The 23,119-nt window shown below is 41.5% G+C and overlaps 1 protein-coding gene across 1 annotated transcript; it reads left to right on the top strand.

Moving 5' to 3' along the window:
• The first annotated feature begins 18,067 nt into the window (after nucleotides 1-18,067).
• LOC100282422 (nucleic acid binding protein) lies at nucleotides 18,068-22,146 on the top strand. Its single transcript, NM_001155333.2, has 4 exons — nucleotides 18,068-18,554; nucleotides 19,827-20,427; nucleotides 20,513-20,759; nucleotides 21,875-22,146. The coding sequence occupies exons 1-4, from the start codon at nucleotides 18,386-18,388 to the stop codon at nucleotides 21,905-21,907; spliced, it is 1,050 nt and encodes a 349-aa protein (NP_001148805.2). The 5' UTR covers nucleotides 18,068-18,385; the 3' UTR covers nucleotides 21,908-22,146.
• Nucleotides 22,147-23,119: the final 973 nt, after the last annotated feature.

Here is a 23,119-nt window from a genome sequence, read left to right as displayed (position 1 = left end):
AAAAACTGCTGAATAAAATGGGGTAAAAACTGCTCCAGCAGACTCTCTTTTCTCATTTTCTTTTTAATCTCTTAAATCTCTTCTTAACCCTTTAGATAGAGAGGAGCAACGAGCAACCTTCTTTCTTTCTTTCCCTTCAAACACCAATTTCAGATCGACTTGGTTCGGTTAAGAGTGGATACCCTCCAATCTCCTGCTGTTCATTTGAAGGGATTTTCCCTTTATTTTCTTTATTGAAAATATGAGAAATGAAATTATAAAAAAAAAGGAGAAATGGTCACCCGCTGGGCCGCTACCAGGCCGGTTGGGCCGAGCAGCCCAGTAGGGCAGCCAGAAAAGCTAGCGAGCGAGGGCAAGGGCATTTGCCCGAGGCCGAGCGGGGCCATGAGGCCGAGCGGCGGCGGCGGCGGCGCTCAACCGTACGCCCGACTTCCGCGCCGTGCGACGTGCTCCTCTCTGCGATATCTCCTCCTCAACGGCCTCCGATTTCATGGCTTGCTCGACTCCTTAAAGTGGGTGAGGCATCCCCTGGCTGAGACAGGACGTAGCCGCTGGTTCTCTGCTCTTTCTCATCTCTCTGTTCACTATTCTGATCCGATTCCATCGCCAACCGGTGGTGGTTCTAGCTGGTACTGATTGAGAGAGGAAGGGAGTGGAGCTGCGCTCGTGTTTTACCTGTTCTCTGTTGCTGTGTTCGTGCACCTGTGTGGTGCCGTGCATCTTCTCTGGTCTCTGTCCACCGTGGCCTGGTGCTTGGGCTCCTTGCTGCGCGGTGTTCCTCTTCTCGGGCTGGTGCCGTGGACGTCTCTCTCGGCTCCGGCAGCGGCTCTAGTATCTCCGTCAACCTCCCGCCGTGCAGGTCCGGACGTGGGCGGCGGAATTGGTTTTCTGGGACAGAACCTTGTGTTCGCTGAGCTGGTCTTCCCACGTAGACAATCTACGTGCTGTGAGTTACCCGTTGCCTCGCTTTATTTGTTGAGTAATTTTGTGCAATCTGCTAGTATTATTTACTTGGGTGTGATTGCACAATTTGTGGGCGGATTTGATTGCTCGATGACGATAGCGGTGTAGTGAGACGACGTGACAGTCTGGGTTTTAGTGTGTTGTTATTTTCATCATTGATATTATTTGTGCCTAGTTATTTCTTACTATTGTGCAAGCTGATTATTTAAGTTCATTATTGTTCCTTAATTCTTATGCACACTGTTTTGATCTTAATATTCATGCTTGATTTCTAGGCTCATAATATTTGTTCTAAAACCCTGTTTTGGTAAAATAGGACTGTCACGTTAGTCGAGGATCTTTGATCACCCTTTAGCGTTGGAGGGCTGTCTTGTGCAGCAACCCGCTATTTTGAGAGCAATACTTCAAGATAAACAATTATGTTTATTTGTTTAATCTGCCTTCTTCATCTGCAAGCCATGTTTAATTATGAAATGGACCTGTGTAGCTATTTTACATGTTTACATGTCTTAGAATTGCTACTGTTCATTGCTGCTATAATTTCATATGGTATTTATCTGAGTTATATGATTATTTTATTCGGAATTAGAATATTTAATCTATTTAAATATGTAGAAAGCATGTCGCTTATTTCTCTAATTTTACAACAATCCAGAAAACCAATTCGTACAATGGCCTCCAGTTCTGATGTCATTAAGCCTGAAGCGTTCGACGGCGCAAGCTTTAAGCGCTGGCAGATTAAGACTCGCATGTGGCTCACTGACCTAAAATTATTTTGGGTAGTGACGTCGGCTGTTCCACAGGCTGCATCAGATGATTCTGATGATGCAGCGAAGGCCGCCGCACTAGCGGAGAAGGCCAAGTGGGACGAAGCCAATGAGGCATGCTTGTCTCGTCTGCTGAACGTCTTGTCGAACCGCTTATTTGACGTGTACTCTGGTTTTACCTCCGCTAAGGGTCTATGGACTAAACTTGAGAACGAGTTCTCTGAAGTTGACAATGGCAATGAGTCATTCACAACGGAAAACTATCTCAACTATAAAATGGTTGAGGGAAGGTCTGTTATGGAGCAGCTACAGGAGATTCAACTCCTTGTTAGGGACTTGGTCCAATATGGCTGCGTCCTACCAGACAGTTTTCAGGTGAATGCAATACTGGCAAAGCTCCCGCCTTCTTGGCGAGACTTTGTGACTTCACGCCGCCACATGAAGAAGCAAATGACTCTCACTGAGTTGTCAGCTGCGATTAATGTGGAAGAGCGTGCAAGGTCTAGTAACAAGCCATCCCAGCAACTCCAGGCTCACGTTGTTGAGAAGGGTGGAGATAGAAAATTCCAGAAGAAGAAGAAGAACTCTCCACAGAAGAATCTGAACCAACCTAAATCCAAAAAGATGAAGAAGAAAAAGGAGGACTTTATCTGCTACGTTTGTGGTGTCTCCGGGCATACAGCTCGGAGGTGCAAACTTAGGAAGGGAAAAGGTCCTCCACCTCAGCGCAAAGAAGGGAACGTGGTGGTTAACTCCACCCCAGGGTATGCACTTCAGGCCTTTATGGCAAGTCCATCAGATGACTGGTGGATGGATTCCGGTGCTACTGTTCATATTTGTGCTGATCGATCCATGTTCTCTTCATTCCAGGGATACAACAGCGCACCAGTCTTGATGGGAAATGGTGTTTCGGCAGCAGTTCGAGGTACTGGACAGGTCTACCTGAAGTTAACTTCAGGAAAGACGCTCGTTCTGAAGGACGTACTCTATGTGCCATCGATGAGCCGGAACCTCATATCAGTGTCGCTGCTATGTCGACAGGGTCTCAAATTAGTGTTTGAGTCTAATAAAGTGGTCCTGTCTAAGTTTGGTACTTTTGTTGGAAAGTCATATGAGTCAGGCGGTTTGTTCCGTCTTTCTGTTTTGAATAATCGTTCTTCTTACCATGTTAATGTGGTATGTAATAACGATTCCATTAATAATATATGGCATTCTCGTTTGTGTCATGTGAATTTTGAGGCCATTAAGAGATTAAGTGACATGTCTTTAATTCCTGAATATAAACATGTTAAAGGTGTAAAATGTGGTATTTGTGTGCAAGCTAAGCAGCCTAGAAAACCGTTTCATACGGTTGAAGGCAGAAGTACCACTCCTTTAGAACTAATTCACTCAGATATCTGTGAGATGAATGGTATAATCACAAAAGGCGGTAAAAGATACTTTCTTACCTTGATAGATGATGCTACCAGGTTCTGTTATATTTACTTACTCAGAACTAAAGATGAGGCACTAGAACACTTTAAGATCTATAAGACTGAAGTTGAAAACCAGCTAGACAAGAAAATTAAAAGGTTACGGTCTGATAGAGGAGGTGAATACCTTTCCAACCTTTTTGATGAGTACTGCAAAGAGTGTGGAATCATTCATGAAACCACTGCTCCATATTCACCTCAGTCAAATGGGGTAGCTGAAAGGAAGAACCGAACGGTGTGTGACTTAGTTAATGCTTTGTTGCAAAGTTCGGGGATGCCTGACATATGGTGGGGCGAGGCAGTACTCACAGTATGCTATGTCCTGAACAGGGTGCCGCCTCGCAACCGTGAGGCCACACCCTATGAAGGATTTAAAGGAAGGAAGCCAGATCTTTCGCATCTTCGAACTTGGGGCTGCCTTGCAAAGGTGAATGTCCCGTTGCCGAAGAAGAGAAAGCTAGGCCCTAAGACCGTAGATTGTGTCTTCTTGGGTTATGCACATAACAGTGCAGCTTATAGATTTCTAGTGGTCCATTCCGAGACAAGCGAAATCGCTGTAAATGTAATAATGGAGTCTCGGGATGTGACATTCTTTGAGAGCATCTTCCCTATGCGGGATAAGGAAGTAGTAGCCCCAGATGGTCCATCTCGGACATATTCTCTGCCCTCGAGTGTCCATGACCAGACTCCAGATTTGGAGTTAAGGAGGAGTAAGAGACAAAGGACTGAAAAGTCTCTGGGTGATGATTATATTATCTATCTAGTGGATGAAGAACCACGCTCCCTCACAGAGGCATATACATCTCCGGATGCAGAGTACTGGAGGGAGGCTGTCCGTAGCGAGATGGATTCAATCATCTCGAACGGAACTTGGGAGATAACTGATCTCCCAGCTGGTTGCAAGCCTGTGGGCTGTAAATGGATCTTTAGGAGGAAGAGGAGACCTGATGGTACTATTGAAAAGTACAAGGCTCGTCTTGTGGCTAAGGGTTTTACTCAAAAGAAAGAGGAGGATTATTTTGATACTTATTCTCCGGTGGCTCGATTGCCCACAATCCGTGTGCTTATAGCGCTGGCAGCTGCGTATAAACTTCTTGTTCATCAAATGGACGTAAAGACAGCATTCCTAAATGGAGAGCTGGAAGAGGAAATTTATATGCAGCAACCAGAAGGATTTGTGGTTAAAGGACAAGAGAGCAAAGTGTGTCGCTTGATTAAATCCTTATACGGTCTTAAGCAAGCTCCCAGACAATGGCATGAGAAGTTTAATAATACTCTGACCACTGCCGGGTTTTGTGTAAACGAAGCCGACAAGTGTGTGTATTATCGCTTCTCTGGGGGCAAAGGTGTCATCATGTGTTTATACGTTGATGACATATTGATATTTGGGACCGATTTGGAGGCTATCATGGAGACAAAATTATTCCTCTCCAAGAACTTTGATATGAAGGACTTGGGTGAAGCTGATGTTATACTGAACATCAAGCTGATAAAGGGTGAGGATGGGATTACTTTGTCACAATCCCATTATGTGGAAAAGGTCCTCACTCGCTTTGGACATATGGACTGTAAACCAGTCACCACGCCCTATGATCCATCCTACACGCTCAGTAAATATGAAGGCGAGCCTGTGAACCAGCTACTATATTCGCAGATCATCGGATCTCTCATGTACCTGAGCAGTGCAACTAGACCAGATATCTCATATGCAGTATGCAGACTGGCTCGTTATTCGGCCAGTCCAGAGATAGACACTGGGTAGCCTTGTACAGAGTGCTTCGGTATTTGAAGGGAGCGATGAATCTTGGTATTAAATATACCGGATTTCCGTCAGTACTTGAAGGATTCAGTGATGCAAACTGGATCTCTGACTCGGATCAAATGAAGTCTACAAGTGGCTATGTGTTCACTTTAGCTGGTGGGGCCGTGTCATGGAGATCGTCTAAACAATCAGTGTCGACACGTTCCACCAAGGAGGCTGAATTAGTTGCACTTGATTCAGCAGCATTGGAGGCTGAATGGTTGAGAGACCTATTGTCAGACCTTCCAATGCTAGCAAAGCCGATACCGGTTGTCCTAGTATACTGTGACAACACTTCTGTGTTGCTGAAAGTGAACAGTAGAAAGGACAACCAAAAATCCTCGAGGCATATCAGAAGACGACTTGATTCATGACGGCATGCTAGAGAGACGGGTGTAATAACCGTAGATTACATCAAGTCTGAAAGGAACCTTGCTGATCCTTTCACCAAAGGGCTGGCTCAAAAGCCAATCCAAGCAGCGTGTATGGGAATGGGACTCGTACCCTGTTAGCGGTTTCAACTGCGGATAACTGTCCTGTGTGACCGGAGATCCCGAGATCCAGGCTCCAGGAAACGAAGCACTGTGGAACCAAGAGCACAAAAGATAAAGAGTCTCATGAGCTGCTGTGCTCTGACTGTATGGCAGGTTGAGCGATATGCTCTTAATGAAGTCAATGTTATAAGCAGGGAAATTGTCCTACAGAATTTCCTTAACGATTTCACCTATATGAGCTGACTGTGGGGTCGCAGTCCAGGAGAGAATGGGGTTTTCTCTCTAGTGAGCTCATGAATAGATATTAAAGGGCATGACCGTAACGCCCTGCCCCGTAAGAGAAGCAGATAATCTGCCTAGTACTATGTGCCTTTTGTGCGAAGATTCTCACACTAGGGTTTGTGGATCAAGGCGTAGTCCTCCGCTTACTCGTGCAAGGTTGGAGTACACTGGGATAGGCTTTGGTTCAAACCTAACAAGTACCTCTGTCGAAAAGTAGTATATAAACAGTACGGGAGCTCAATGACATTGATCAGAAAATAACAGTGAAAATGGTGGGGATTGCTGTTCATTTGAAGGGATTTTCCCTTTATTTTCTTTATTGAAAATATGAGAAATGAAATTAAAAAAAGGAGAAATGGTCACCCGCTGGGCCGCTACCAGGCCGGTTGGGCCGAGCAGCCCAGTAGGGCAGCCAGAAAAGCTAGCGAGCGAGGGCAAGGGCATTTGCCCGAGGCCGAGCGGGGCCATGAGGCCGAGCGGCGGCGGCGGCGGCGCTCAACCGTGCGCCCGACTTCCGCGCCGTGCGACGTGCTCCTCTCTGCGATATCTCCTCCTCAACGGCCTCCGATTTCATGGCTTGCTCGACTCCTTAAAGTGGGTGAGGCATCCCCTGGCTGAGACAGGACGCAGCCGCTGGTTCTCTGCTCTTTCTCCTCTCTCTGTTCACTACTCTGATCCGATTCCATCGCCAACCGGTGGTGGTTCTAGCTGGTACTGATTGAGAGAGGAAGGGAGTGGAGCTGCGCTCGTGTTTTACCTGTTCTCTGTTGCTGTGTTCGTGCACCTGTGTGGTGCCGTGCATCTTCTCTGGTCTCTGTCCACCGTGGCCTGGTGCTTGGGCTCCTTGCTGCGCGGTGTTCCTCTTCTCGGGCTGGTGCCGTGGACGTCTCCCTCGGCTCCGGCAGCGGCTCTAGTATCTCCATCAACCTCCCGCCGTGCAGGTCCGGACGTGGGCGGCGGAATTGGTTTTCTGGGACAGAACCTTGTGTTCGCTGAGCTGGTCTTCCCACGTAGACAATCTACGTGCTGTGAGTTACCCGTTGCCTCGCTTTATTTGTTGAGTAATTTTGTGCAATCTGCTAGTATTATTTACTTGGGTGTGATTGCACAATTTGTGGGCGGATTTGATTGCTCGATGATGATAGCGGTGTAGTGAGACGACGTGACAGTCTGGGTTTTAGTGTGTTGTTATTTTCAGCATTGATATTATTTGTGCCTAGTTATTTCTTACTATTGTGCAAGCTGATTATTTAAGTTCATTATTGTTCCTTAATTCTTATGCACACTGTTTTGATCTTAATATTCATGCTTGATTTCTAGGCTCATAATATTTGTTCTAAAACCCTGTTTTGGTAAAATAGGACTGTCACGTTAGTCGAGGATCTTTGATCACCCTTTAGCGTTGGAGGGATGTCTTGTGCAGCAACCCGCTATTTTGAGAGCAATACTTCAAGATAAACAATTATGTTTATTTGTTTAATCTGCCTTCTTCATCTGCAAGCCATGTTTAATTATGAAATGGACCTGTGTAGCTATTTTATATGTTTACATGTCTTAGAATTGCTACTGTTCATTGCTGCTATAATTTCATATGGTATTTATCTGAGTTATATGATTATTTTATTCAAAATTAGAATATTTAATCTATTTAAATATGTAGAAAGAATGTCGCTTATTTCTCTAATTTTACAACATCTCCTCGATCCACCAAAGAGCACCACCGGCCCATCGAGCGAAGCAGCCACGCGTCGGGGGAGGCTAGCCACTGCTCCGCGCCACCGCGCCACTGCATCGGGCGAGCGACCACATGGGGCGGCTGCGGCGGACGGCTGAACAGAGCACGCGTCGAGCGGGCAACCACGTGGGACAGGCGAGCTCGTGCCCGTGCCTTGCTCGTGTGAGATAAAAGAAGGGGAGTTGAAGAAGGAGGAAAAGCCTAGTGACATATGGATCCGTCTATCTACGAGTAGAGCTGGATAAAATACTCGTGGCTCGTGAGCTCGCTCGACTCGTGGTCAGTTCGGCTCGGCTCGACTCAACTCGTTTCAATTTTATCACGAGCTGAGCTAACATCTCAGCTCGGTTCGTTAAAGAGCCAGTTCAACACGAGCTCGAGTCAGCTCGTTAGCTCGAATGAGCTAGCATTTATATGTAAAACAAAGTCTATACTTGTATTTGATGAATTAATAAGTGATGAACTATATTAATTTAGGGTTTAAATGATGTGATATATAAAATTATGATTATTGTTAGTCTTTTCTAGTGTTAAATTAGTATGAAATTAATTAGCAATTGATTATATTGTTGTATATATACATGTATACTAATTTTTTTTGCTCGCAAGCTAAACGAGCCAGCTCGAGCTCGCAAACGAGCCGAGCTGGTTTTCTGGCTCGGTTGTTTAACGAGTCGAACCGAGCCAGCTCGTTTCCTTAACGAGTCAGCTCAAGCTCGGTCGAGCCGAGCCGAGCTGGCTCGATATCCACCCCTGTCTATAAGAGAGTGAGGATGATGTTTATTTGAAGCTACTGCAGCCCATGTCGCTGTAACATCAGCTTGACACTATTTACTTGCGAGTTCCGACGTGCATTGTCGCACACCCAACGTCGTGATTGGTTGCTTGGCGAAGCTCAACAAGTTCAGATCATTGCCATTTGCCAAGGTAAAGGATCGCCTCATGTCTCTTGACTTGCAGGCCAGTGTGAGCCTGTCCCTGTCCCTGGGGAGAAGTAAGGATCGATTCTCCCGTGAATTGTTGTGATATGAACAAGCATGCGTAGTGTAGAAGGAGAAGAATATGAAGTGCCTACGGCTGTACTTAATCATGACTAGAGATGGTAACGGATACGTATGTAACAACACTCGAAAACCTATTGTAGGATTTATAGGAGTTTTTTTTCAGAAGGTTTGAGTAAAACAAAATGTCTTTTAATATATCCTCTTTTTACAATGTATATCTCCCTAAAGTAAATGGATACTAATATTAAGGGTTGATATTCAAAACCTAGGTACAAAGAAACTAGAATATGAATTTCTACATAATTAAAATATTGTGCATATATATATGCATTCATGCTAGCACTTTGGTTGAGTATTTGAGTTTAAGTGTCAAGCTTAAAACAAAGAGTGAATAAATATAAAGTATATATATCTTTCAGTCAAAGTAAGTAAGAAACAAATATTCATTCTTGAATTAACGACCACTCATCATATTTCTTTCTTCTAAAACAAACAATAAGTAAATTTATATGATTTGGAACATCTACTTAAGGAAGAGTAATAATAAGCAAATATATATTTTTGCATTTGCATACTGGAATTTTGTTGGTGCTTTTGAATAAGAGTTCAAATTTTAAAGCTAGATTTAAATTGAATTTGAAGTTTGAAAATTGGAGAAATGAACTAAAAAAAGAAACAGAAAGACCTCACTGGGCCGATTTCTTTTCCCCCGCGGCCCATCTCCTCCTTTTCCCTTCTCTTCACCGCGCCGACCCAACTCTGCTTTCTAAGCCCAGCCGGCCCATCATTCCCACGGCCTTTTCTTTTTCTCCGGTGTGTATGGCGCGTGGGCCCCGCGTGGTCAGCTTCGTCCTCTTCAAACAGCCGACCGCTTTCTCTGCTATGGATTAGGACGGACTCCGCGAACCTCGGCCGTAACAACCAACCGATCCTCGCTGCGTAAATGCCCGTGCGGAGTCTACAACTTGGATATAAAATCCAGCCGCCGCACCCCCTTGGTTCTCCACTAGTGCCGTTGCGTGCCTCTCGCCAGAGCTGGAGGGCAGGGAGATCCGCCGACCGCCGCCGATGACGAACCCAGCGTGTGCCGTCGTCGGGCTTTCGTGATCCTGTCGGGGAGGCTTATCTGGTCGCGCCGCGTGTGATGAGAGCATCTCTGGGTAAGATTGTCAACCGGTTGGTGACCAATTGCTCGCCGGTCGTCCGTCTTCCTCACCAAGTCGCTGTATGCCGCGGACGGCCCTGTCTGCGCCTGGAGCCACGGTGAGAATACACTCGTCTGGCTCTCCATACACTCGGGTACGCGTAGCACGGAATTGAGGGGGGGTTTAGTGCCCTAAATCGTCGTGTGGGGTTTCGCCGGTGTGCTCCGCCGCGGGTGGGCTTCATCGTGCCTGCAACCGTGGCCCTGTCGTTGTGCCTAGGTGCTGAGGCAAAGCAGTGCGGCAATGGCGCCTCAGCGCCCAGCCATGGCGCTCCGGTGGCTGGCCATGCCCCTGGCCCACTCGCCACCGTACCTGCTCACCGGAATCTGGGCGGCGGCGCGCCCTGTTCCTGAACGCAGGTTCCACCAGGGGGAAGATGAGTGTGGGCCGTAAGATGAAGATGGGTTCGGCATCGTAGATCAAGTAACGGACGGTCGTGATTAGGCCAGGGCATGACTTTTCGCGAAATCAGATGTGGACCATGGATCTGGAATCTGACGGGTGAAAGTCGACTATGGGTGTTGTTAAATCCGATCCACAGTTTCTTCATCTAACGACTATGGGGAGAATAGGGTGTCACGAACCGTGGACTGTGGATACTTGATCCAACGGTCGTAGTGCAATGACGGGACCTCGGAGGCCCGATCTAATCCACACCGTTGGTGTGTGATCCTGCGGCCGACAATCATCCAAACCCTTTCACTAGTTCGTTTTACACCATGAACCCTCCGGGAATGTAGGAACTAACCCGCCATCCAGTTTGACTGTTCTTCGAGTCTAAGAAATTTTGCGCAGAACCCCCTGCACTTCTCTGTAATAGTACGCCCAGTCCAAGGAGTTAAGAAATCAGATAAATAGATTTAGAAAGTGATTTTTAGTGTTAAAATAATTCCAGAAACTTATTTAGTTCATAGAAAATCCATCCTAGCTCCAAATTAAATCATTCCAGTTCCTATAATTTTGTAAGATTATGGTTTATCATCTAGTACCACTGATTTGACATGAAAGCCACTTTAAAATTTATTTCTTAAGTAATCTTATATCAAATACATAAAATCTTCGGAAATTCATAACTCCTCCATTTTAATTCCGATTTGACTCGTTTCAGTTGCATTAGTTCCGTATAAATATGTTCTACGCAGTAAAAACATTTATTATACCATGTCTCATTATTTTATAATTAGATTTCTATTTAACCTATGTTGATTACTCTTGTTAATCTGTTTATCATTATAATCTACTAGAAGATGATCTATGGTCAATTCTTAACTTAGATTAAAGTTGAGATAATTATTTAGAGAATAAATGCTCATATGATTTATATTAACCAATTTATAATATAGTTTAACATTTTAATCACATAAATCCTCTATAAAATCATAACTCCTTACTAGTAACTCCGATCGTAGTAGTTCTCGAGCCCGCGATTCCGTAGCTTCGCGTAGGTCATTATTATTCAGTTTGTACTTATGTTTGGTGTGATGTTAATTTTATCTATATCATGTCTGCTTGTATTGCTACGACTAGCAGTGAGGTTACGAGGATCTGAAGAATCACCCTGGTAACTGGTATCTCAAGTCCCAGGCAAGTTGTGCCCTTGATCACTTCTTTTACCCACTCATGTTCTAATTAATCATAATGATCTGCATAGGTTAATTTTGATGGGACCTAATAGGTTACCTAGTTTGTCTATCTTTATGCCTTGTTTACCACTGAACTTTTTTTGGGTAGTACTTGCTAGTGCTATATGTGGTTTTGGGCATTGAGATACACATTATTCATGATTATACTTTTGTTATCCGTTGTTATTTACTGTTCATGTCAAGATCATTAATGTTAATTGGAACATAGAGCTTAACTTGAGAAACACGTGCCACCACAAGGGTTTATGGACGCCCTTGGCTGATTAATTAGGAAAGCTAGTGGAGGACTACCTTACCCGAAAGGGGCAAGGGCAGTAGGGGAGTGGTCAGTGTAGGGAGGTCCTTGCTTGATTTTGCTGCGATGGCGGTCAGGCAAGAACCCTGCATTGGAGCTTCCTATAAACTGTAGCGGGTTTTCTGAAGCTAGTGGAACTTTGTAAAGGCCTCGTAGTGTTACCTTGCCTCGCCTCCTCGGTAGAGGTGTATGGGAAGTCGCGATCCCTTGGCAGATGGGTAACATGACTTGTGGGTAAAGGGTACCACCTCTGCAGAGTGTAAAACTGGTATACTAGCCGAGCTCACGGTCATGAGCAGCTCAGGACTCTCTGATGATTAAATTATGGAACTAAATTCAATTTGTCATATGCATTGCATCGCAGGTGATGTTGTTACTTTTGTTCTACTACTTAATTGGGTTGGTATTTACTTATACTTAGTAATTGCTAATAAAATTTTGACCAACTTTAAAAGCAATGCTCAGCTCTAACCATCCTCTTTGGTAAGCCTTACACTTCACGTGAGCTCCCACCTTTGGCGAGTTCATGCACATTATTCCCCACAACTTGTTGAGCGATGAACGTATGTGAGCTCACTCTTGCTGTCTCACACCCCCCACAGGTCAAGAACAGGTACCGCAGGATGAGGCGCATGGAGGATGCTGCGATGATTTCGTGAGAGAGATCTAGGCCGTCGTCTCCCAGTCAACTTTGGGTTGCTGGATCGTTTCCTCGTATGATGTAATTATTTAATTATTTTTGTACAGAACTCCTATTATATAGTAAAGATGTGACATTCGATCTTGTGCCACTATGCATCATATGTGTGAGACTTGGTCCCAGCACACCTGGTGTTTATGTTCGCACCCGGGTTTTGGACCCCTAAAATCCGGGTGTGACAACGTACCCGTTGGATAGTGTTTATTCGGTGGCAAAGCTAGATCAAATATGAAGAAGGTACACCTCTCTTGTGAATGCATAGATATGATATGTGAGTGATGCTTATATAGTAAAAATTTGATTGCTATAACTGTTTTTTTTGAACTTTGGGGGTGCATGTGCACCCACCCGCTACTAAGTAACTTCGCCCCTGTGTTTACCCATATTCCTAACCGCGAGATAAAATTTATACCCGTAAAAAAATCATATCCGCTTACGGGTATAAAATTGTACCATACCCGTACCTGTATGAGTAAAAAAATCGTCGGATAACCCAGATACCCGCTAAACGCATATGAAATAGCATAAATCTAATAAATATATGACATATTTAAAATTATAAAATGTAAAATGTGAGTAAATAAAAAAGAAAAAAAATGAATAACGTAGAAACATGTAAGTTGATCTTATTTTTGATATATTTATATGTGCTTATTTAAGTAGGGTATGTGTATGACCGAGGCGGGTATAAATTACTCATGGATACGCGGGTATGGCTGGTACATACCCACCTGTACCCGTTTACCTAATGGGTAGACAATTGTGTCTATTAACGTATCCACGGTCGTCCTATATCCGCTTTTATATTGAATAAAATCCGTCGGATATACGAGTTTCGGATACCATTGTCATCTCTAATCATGACGCACAAGCTTGTATATGGAACTCTACCTACGTACTTAGAACTTTTTCACAACATAATTGCTATGGCATTGCAAAGGAAGTGAAAGAGTGCGTCCCAGACAAATTAGGGAGAAAATTGGAACTCAAATTTGTACAGGTGTTTGTTCGAAAAAATATATTATTTTAAATGATCGTAGTAGTTCATCTGTCTATAAAAATATAATTATAATATCCGTACCAATCAATCTAACTCAAATTTAATACAATTATAGTAAATACTATTATCATTTATTTTCTTAATAAATTTATTATAAAAATATATTCTATAACTAATATAATGATACTTATTTTGTTTTATGAATGTTTGTGCTTTTATATATATTTAGACGGAATTTAGACTATTTTACTTTTATGGACAGAGAGAGTATATATGGATTAATTCTTAGAATTTAGTAACATGCCTCCCCCTAGTGTTTGAATCGTTGGTTTTTCACAAATCAGATGATGATGCAACTATTTATTCTATTTCATAAACTATTTTTGTAAAAAAACAAAAGTGAAAATATAATACATCACCATATTCTCAAAATAGACACTCCATTAAACTTTTTGAAGTTTCTTGGATAAAGACACCCAAAAATGCCTCAAATATATTTTCATCAAGAAATATAGTTGACATTAAAATGATGGACAACTTGACACTAAACAAGAGGTACATCGAAGATCGATCTGGTCAACTTATTTCTTTCAGAGGCATCTTTGGCCCTTACAAACTGTGCAACCGCTCTAAATCACTAATCCAAAGGGTTTATTACTAATATAAGCACCTTAAGTATACATTATGTATTAGACATTGTCTTAAGAATTTTTTTATGGAAACATGAGGGATGCTCACCTACTTTGATATTATTATTTTAAAGGTCACACAATTTACAACGAAAGCAAAGCAAAAATCAAAAGAAAGATTACAATCCAACTAGTGATAACCATTGTGTAATAATGTCATCAAACTTGTTCCTAGATCTATGTATAACCATGAGCAGCTCCTACCTGAGCATTCTTTGCCAATCGTCCATCAAAGGGGCACATTGTCAAACAACCATGAATTTCTTGCATTTCCAGATACTCCACAACCTTGATGTCACATGACACTTCTAGTTGTATCCTAAGTCTATTGATTGCTCTTTGTGGGCAACTTGTTCCTAGAGGTAAGAGCCCAATTGAATCCCAACATGCTTTAGATAAATTACATTTTACAAATAGGTACACCATTGTTTCCTCTATTTGGAGAATACACTATTTTCACATGTGTATGACTCTAGCTGCATATTTTTCTCCTGAGAACATTTTGGTTTTGAGTCGATCATTAAGCAACAACCAAAAAAACATTTGTGCTTTGGTTGCCATTTGGATGCCCACATCCAATTGAAACTAAATGAGTTAGAAAGTTACCAACAAGTTGCTTGTATGATTTTGCAGAAGAATAGGTATGGCTTCCACATATATGCATTCAGCAATCTCTTTCATATCATGTTGAAGAAGCACATCCAAATCATGTTCTAGAACCAAAAACTGCTTGTAAGCTACAAGAGAAAGAGGTAATTGAAATATATTTGAGATATTATGTAGCAATCAACACTTGTAGATCATCAAATTTGTACTTGTTGCAAAAGAATAAAGCTCTAAGCAATGAAATCTCGGTACTCTTTGATTCCATAGATCATGCCACAATTGAACTGTTCTGCCTTCTTTTGTTGAGAACACATATATACCTTTGTACTTCTCCTTTAACTTTACTATATCCCGCCACCAAAAGGATCATATGTTCCTTGTTGCCAGTAGATAATCATTTATGTAATAGTTTTCACATACCGACTATACCCAGGATATATTATGTCTATTAAATAACTTATGTCAATTCTTCATGAGCAAAGCTTCATTTTGCACAAAAAAAATTAGAATGACCAGAGCTCTCCTTGCTTTTTTGGTCTTGTTACTATTTTCGTGATGTCATTGATGGCTTTTTAGCATTGATATCAACCCTTCTCCAAAGACAATGTCTTCTATATTTGTTAATTTGTTTGATAACCAAGGGTGGGATTCTCAGGGTGCACATTTAGTATGTTAGCAGTACTGAAAAATAGACTTTACCATTTCCAATTTTCCAACTTATGAAAATCGAAGTAGATTTCAACCTTGTCTCAATTCATTGCACCAAAGGCAAGAAGCCAACAACTTTCGGTTTTATGGTTCCTTTGGGACGACCTAAGTAGGTAAAATGGTAGGTTCTATTTTGACGATTGAGTGTTCTGGTCAAATAATCAAGATTATCTTGGATTATGTTAATGAGGGTACGTAATGGATTTATTGTAATTAATCCTTAAGACAGTAGAATCTACATATGAATTTAGGTCTTGAAGACAAATACTATCATGGACACGCTTTCATAAAAAGCAAAGTGTCATCATCATACTAGATAATTGGGAAGTTTGTACCACACACATGCAACATAGGCAATTTCAGCAGGCCTCTATCCTTAGCCTTATTGACAATGCTTTGTAAAAGACTAGTAGCCAATACAAAAAGGAGAGGAGAAAGGGGATCACCCTGTCAAACACCATTTTATAGTGAAAATATTTCGTAGGCACACCATTCAACAATATTAAAAAAGTCCCAGATTCCATAACTGATTTGGTCCAATCAACTAATTTAATGTCAAAGTTTTTCCCTTAGAATCTGGTAGATTACCTCATGCTCAATTGTATCAAAAACTTTCTCAAAAATCAAGCTTTAGAATGGCCATTTCTTTCTTAGACTTGTGGAAAATATGCAAGTATTCAAAAGCCTAAACCAGGCAGTCTTGGATTATCCTTTCTCTTAGAAAGCCATATCGATTAGTATGAATAAGGTTGAGAATCACATGTTGTAGCATGTTAGCTAAAATTTTAGTGGGTAGCTTGACATTGCCATTCAACTGAGAGATCGGTCGAAAATCTCCCACTTTAATTAGGTGATCCTTTTTTAGTACTAGAATAATATGAGAACTATTAATACTCCTTATATAAAGATTACCTTTATAGAAGGCCTAAAAAGGTCATATTAATCATTCCGCAAAACTTGCCCACATGTTTTTCATGAACTCATTATTGAAGCCAATAAGACCTAGCGATTTATCACTTGGGGAGAGGCAATAACACAATAAAAATTTGTCTTTTTGTAAAGGCTGCTCAAGCCAGTGCATATTAACATGAGTTTGAAGCAAGGACTATAAATCTAACATAATTGTATTAAATTTAGATGTCCCCAACCTTTCCTTGAAAAGCATCCCAAATAATAGTTGCCTCATGATCTGTGTACATTACTATTGTAATTTTACAAACAAGTTATTTGAATGACACAAGTTAGTTGTAAGAATAACACATAAATACCATGCAGGAGATATAGAAAATAAAATTTCCTCTCAAGACAAAAATATTCATGCGATATTTAAAAAGGAAAGTGATTCTCACTAAAGATAAAAATGAATCAACATAACATTTGTTCTATGAATGTCATTATGCTCGTTTCCTTTAGCGTGCAGTCCATGGTGTAATCATTTCTACTACATATTTGGTAGTTGATCAAAGCACAATGTAATCTTATTGAATAGGACAATAAGATCTTCATTGGATAATTTATTAATAAGGAATGATACAATGTTTAAAAATAAAAACGATTTTGCAGGTTCTCAAGGTTCAGTTCCAAACATGGATGTTTCATGTGTGTCAGTCATGGATGATCACAAACATGGATGTTTCATGTGTGTCAGTCATAAAATCCTATGTCATTGAGTCCTTCACATCTTATGGATGACCTTATTATTTTTCGTTTGTAATAATATTGTGAGACTGTTGTAAACATTTAAAGTAGGTACATTTGAGTAACTTTAAACCACATCTAAGCCAAAAGTTTCTAATATCTAAAAGAGATCTTTTACAAATTACAGTTATAGAAGAGGAGATAGGAGATTTTTTTGTAGCATCTTCATCTTCTAAGGGCTTGTTTGGATGCATTCATTTTTTATGAAACTGGTTTGTAGAAATTAGAGTGGTTCCAAACATTTCAGTATATATCCCAGTTTATAGAAACGGTATTCCCAGTTTCTTAAAAACCAAGAAGCTACTCCCTCTAGCTAAAACCAGCTTTTGTTTGTTTAATTTCATCATGTCCTTGTCGAATTCATAGAATTTACATCTATTGCCACCATTTTTTTAATTAGAGGAAATATATGTTAGTAATTGTGTATAAAAAACTAGAAACTGGCTTATTATAAATTGAGTTCCAAACACCTCCACCCAACCTGTTTTTATAATCCAGTTTCTAAAACTGAGAATAGAAATTGTTTTATTTAAAAAAACTGTTGTGTTTCCAATCTAGCACAAAAACCCTAAAATTGTTTTTACAATGTTATTGTCTCTATAGATTATAGCTACACTAGTCCAAACAGTCGGTTTTAATCCGATGCGAACTTTTTAATATAGTAAATTGGATAGAGCATGATGGTGTTGTACCTCCTTTGTTGAAATATGTGTTGCACTTCCCGCACCGGTGATGAGCGTAAGCTCGTGTTCAGCGAAACCAGAATCATAAATATAGGTAAATAAAGGAAAAAAACCCTAAAGGTTGATTTGGTGACAACAGAATCACGTGAGGATTGAAGGGCCCGTGATCTCGGGTCACCAAATCAGCCCTAAACGTCGGCATGACCATGTTCAGACTTGTCCATGCCGCGTACCAAAAAATCCGCCGCATTTCCCCAAGAGCCGGGCTGCCTGATCTCACAAGTCACACCAACGATTTGGATCCTGAACCGGCCTCCGGTTTCGGATTCCAATTCCACCGGCCACCCCGAGCCCGATATCGTCTTCTAATCTCATCCGCTCCGTGCCGCACCGCAAAACGCAGATCCCTGCCTGCACACGGCATCCGGAGTTCCGGACTCCCCTCCTCTTCTCGGGCAGCCGGGCGCCGCTTCGCCTCCTCCTCGCAGGCAAGAAGAGCAGCCAGCCGCTTCGCGATCGGGGACGCGGAGAGGGGAAAGGCGAGTCGTCGTCCGTCCACGGCAGCTTCCCTCCCTCTCCTCTCCGCCCCCGCTTACCTAGCCCGGCCCCTCCTACGCCCCCCCCCTCCCGCCGCCGCACGATGAGCACCTCTCCGGCCGCGTCCGCCGCCGCGTCGCCTCCGCCGCCTATTGCCTCCGCCGCCGAGGCCTCGCGGGCGACGGAGACGTTGGTGGTCGACGAGAGGGTCGCCTCACACGTGGACCCGTTCCTCGTAGAGGCGCTCGACAACCCTCGCCACCGCCTCATGGGTACGTGCCGAGCCGCCTTATCTGTTCGCTCACCACTTTACATTGCTTCTTGCGCCTGCGATTTCGGTGTCGTAGGATCATGCTTGTGCGGATGTGATGGTCGCTGTGGCTTCGCGTCGGTGGGCGGTGGGATTTGGGCTGGGATTCTCGCGCCTTGTCTCTAGGGTTTGGGTCTGGTGCTTCCTCAGTGCGGAATTGGGGATTATAATTCCTTTAGGTTTCATTTTATCTCGGGTAACTGCGGGATAATAGCCTAGTAGGGAAATTGTGGGGATTCTTAAGGATTAAGTTTCTGATTTATCTCTGCCTTATTTAGCTCGTCTGTTGTGGTGGCTTTTGCGTCTTGCTGATGCTGATTATGCTTCCGGTTCTTTATTATGAGCCACAAAACAATATTGATCGGCAACCTGTAGTTTTGGCTCAGTTTTAGGCTTACAGTTGGTTTAGTGTATCGAAAATTGCTCGTAAACTTGAATGGATACGTCATTGTCGTGGTTGTAGAGGTTTTAACAGTAAGGAATCAAGTTTTTTTGGACAATTGTTGTAACCTCTACAACGGAACTAGCAGTGTACATAGAAAGGAGGGATCTGTTCAGTGAATTGAATGGTATTAACCAGAACAACGTGCTTTGAAATTGTATTAACCAGAACAATCTCCTCATTCTCCACTCTAATGCTAACATTTTCTCCCACCAGACTATAACCATATGATATTTCCCCCTTTTTTGGTTGCTTTCATGCCTTTGGCCCTGTTTGTTTCCCTCCTAGATTATATAAGTTGGATTATGGTGGAAGGGTAGACGAGTAAAATATCAATTTGGGATTATAAATAAGCTGAAATAAGCTACCCAATACTAGCTTATTTCAGCTTATTTGTGGTCCTAAAGTGATATTTTACCCTTCTACCATTCCACCATAATCCAACTTATATATAATCTAGGAGGGAAACAAACACACCCTTGAAACCACATCTTGGCTGTGAAGTTTGTGCCTTACTTCACCTCATCTAAACTCCTAGGCATGTGCCTTACATGACTGTACTCTGCACATCGTTAATAGTTTGGTGCATACATTAAACGATAATAATGCATTTCATGTAATGAGCACTAGTTACACCTGTATCTGCACTGTGGAATTTTCAGAAAAAATATAAACACATGAATTCAACATTTTATGCATTTTGCTGGCCAACAGAAGGTTCTTTTACTTATGTTATTATTCATAATTAGTCTTTCATTGTGACATAATCATTCCAGTTCTCTTTTATTGCAGTTCTACGGATGGAACTGGATATACGAAACTTTATGCAGAACCCTCAGCTGCAGGAGTTCGAATTCCAGAACTTTCCGACTTCTTACCTACGCTGTGCTGCTCATCGTGTTGCACAACATTATGGCTTAGAGACTATAGTGGCAGATAGTTTAGTAGAAGGCTCAGTTAGCAGGATCGTTGCAAGAAAAACACCAGAGAGCAGGTGTCCTGCAATTTCATTAGCAGAAGTTCCTAGCAAACAAGCAAGAAATGATCATGAGGCAGCAGAGAAGCTTAAGTTTGTCATTTATCAAAGGCCCAAAGCATTCCAAAATGGAAGCACTGATTTGGGAAACAAGAATGGTGCACCAAAAACTGTTGAAGAGAGAATAGAGGAATATAATAAAGCACGAGCACGCATCTTCAATGGTTCTGTTTCTGCAGATTCTGATGCTGCAAGTGTTTTGGGAACTCTTTGCACTGGCAGAGATGAGTCAGTAAATGTTGAACCTTCTGTTGATGAAATCAAAGTCAGCACGATGAACAACCGTTCCAGAGTTGCTGTTTTCAAGGATACTCAAAAGGATCGCAGTGACCCAGATTATGATCGAAACTACAAAAGGTCAGCATATCCATCAGTAATATTTTTTCTTGCCACCAATTGATGATAATAGTGAGATGATGAAGGATAACATATCCTCCTGCAGGTATGTTAGGAGCCCAGTTCCTGACTTCAACTTGAGCCCAGGTGCCTTCAACTTTGTGCCTCAGTTTATGCAGTATGGCGTTGGTTATGTGCAATCTCCTGGCATGTCTACAAACCAGCCTGCTGTCTACTTTGGCCAGCCTGATCTAACAATGGGGTCTTCTGGAGCTGCTGTTTACCCACATTGGCCAACCCCAGCAATGATGTATCCCCATTGCTATGACAATGTTGGTTCAATGATTTCTCAGGTGAGAATAATCATCATATAACTCAATTCTGACATTGCAAATAGTGCATTTGAGTATATGGTGCGCACCTCAGGTTATACTAATCTTCAATTGTAACACTATTATCTGTTCAAGCATTAGGAGTCAGGACTTCTCTTTTTTCATTGTGTTTTTCTTATGTCAGTAGTAGCCCTACAGAAGTTTGCCTGTTTAAATGTGAATGGCCAGCAAAACATATTCTTGCTCTAACAAATTAGTATTACAAGAGGAACAGGTTTTTGGGAAACCTAGAGGAATCTGTAGATTCTGTTCTCATTTGACATTCCATACACATGTGAAGATATTGTAGGCAGGTTGAGCTTAAATTTTTTGTTAGCCATATACTGCTAAGAATGCCAGATTCATGTTACTGGAGGGGGAGTAATGATCCCTTGCGTTGCTTGATAGGATACTTAATTTTTTTGTTTCTAAAAGGCGGTGTTATGTGATATGCTTATGGTTTTTTAATAACCTGATATGAGAAGATATCATATATCAGCATCGCTTCTGTCATTTTGTTTGTTCCAATGTCCCAACGAACCCACTTTTTTTTGACCTAGTAGGAACCTGTGTTGACCTAAATAAAAAGTTCACAAACATTTGCTTTTATGGTGCTCAGTTTTTAATTGGCCAATAGGATCCGCAGTCTTAACACCTGAAAATGATCTTACAGGCTGTTTGGAGGAATTGGAATTTAGTTAATAAAGTAGACTATTTAGCTAAAGTAGACTATTTAGCTTGGAATTTGATATTCCACCACTTTCCAAAGTCTAAATATAAGCCTATCTCAAATTCACAGGGTGGAAACATAGAAATTTATTTTATGTATCTCCAGACTATGTTTCTAATCTGTAATTTATAACACGCCTTTTGGCTCGCTCCCTATAGCAGAAATACAGCACATAATTATCTTTCTCATATGACCAAAAGTGGCACACAAATATATTCCACATTAAATCATATTAGCTTAATTGATCTGTTTTTAAATTACGATTACTAAAATGGAATTCAATTCTAAGGATCAAACGGGGCCTTAGTTAAATTTATTTGGGATTTCTTTCTGAAGAACTGACTGGGATATTTTGTTGTTCTTGCAGGTTCCTCTGTACCAATCTTTCAACCATGGTTAGTAGATTCTGCTTACTGGAAAGTTGGGAACCGTTCTCTGTTGAACTTGTTATATTGTGCCGTCCTATGTTAAGTGGAGTTACTTTAGATTCGAGCCATTTCGATTACAGAAAATTCCAAAAAATTCATGTAATGTCGAACGTATTAGTTTGTATAATGGGGAGTCCTAATTCGTTGAAACTAATATCGTGAACTAGTCTGGAACTGTAATTCGTGTCTAATATCTAGTTCTCGTCTGCAATTGCTCTCGGTTTAGGGTTCACTAGAATAGTGATGCGCGTCTGCACCTGTTCTTAACCATGTGGCATGGTAGTACTAGTACAAAAAGCTGCCACTTGTCAGAATGCCAGCGGTGAGTACTTTCCTGCCTTTTTTTAGTTTTATAACCACTTTTGATCAAATAATTTAAAAATAATCTACCCTAAAAGTTGCTCCAACCGTCCCAAATAATAAACTTCTAAGAGTGACGGCTATAAATTGTAATGTTATACATATTCCTATAAAAAAGTGTCGCATGTAACAATTGGACGTATCCCTTGCAAAAAATCGAAGTATATCACACTTGGGCTTTCGGAATGTTGAGAATCATAAGTGGTGATCAACATCATAATCGTCATTGACTCATTGGTGGTTAATTGTTGAAGGCAACACCTCTTCGGCAAAAGGGCCTCACCTAGAAGTGATAATGGGCTATAAATTTTACACTATAAAATGTAAATACCGGACTCTATTTATATTTATTTTGAAATAAAAATAATAAAACATTCGGATCACGATCCATTACCTTTCAGCATAATATTGCATATATATATGTATAAAAAGATTAATGCAATAATAAAGATTTTTTTTCCACTCTTATCGCTTGTGTCTATCACATTACAATTTACAATTTACTTGTAAGAGCATCTCCAATAGACTAGCTAAATAGCTTGTCAAGCTAAATTTTAGCTACTTAAGAACATAATAACTCTTCAACAGACTAGTCATTTAACTTGCTAAGTTATCTGGCTCTCTAAATTAACTCTCTCACTAGCTAAATTTGGCTAGCAACTCTCCCTAGTCAATCTAACTTGCATGTTGGAGAGTCTGTTGAAATTAGATGTTATATATAAAGTTTAATATTTATGGAGAGACAAATAAAAAGTCAAATAAAAAGTAAAAAATAATGAGTCTCTTGGAACACGTTATCAACACTTTCGCTTCCACCCAGCGGT

Source organism: Zea mays, chromosome 8, assembly GCF_902167145.1.
Source record: "Zea mays cultivar B73 chromosome 8, Zm-B73-REFERENCE-NAM-5.0, whole genome shotgun sequence".
NCBI lineage: Eukaryota > Viridiplantae > Streptophyta > Magnoliopsida > Poales > Poaceae > Zea > Zea mays.
This window is presented reverse-complemented; position numbering and strand designations above follow the sequence as displayed.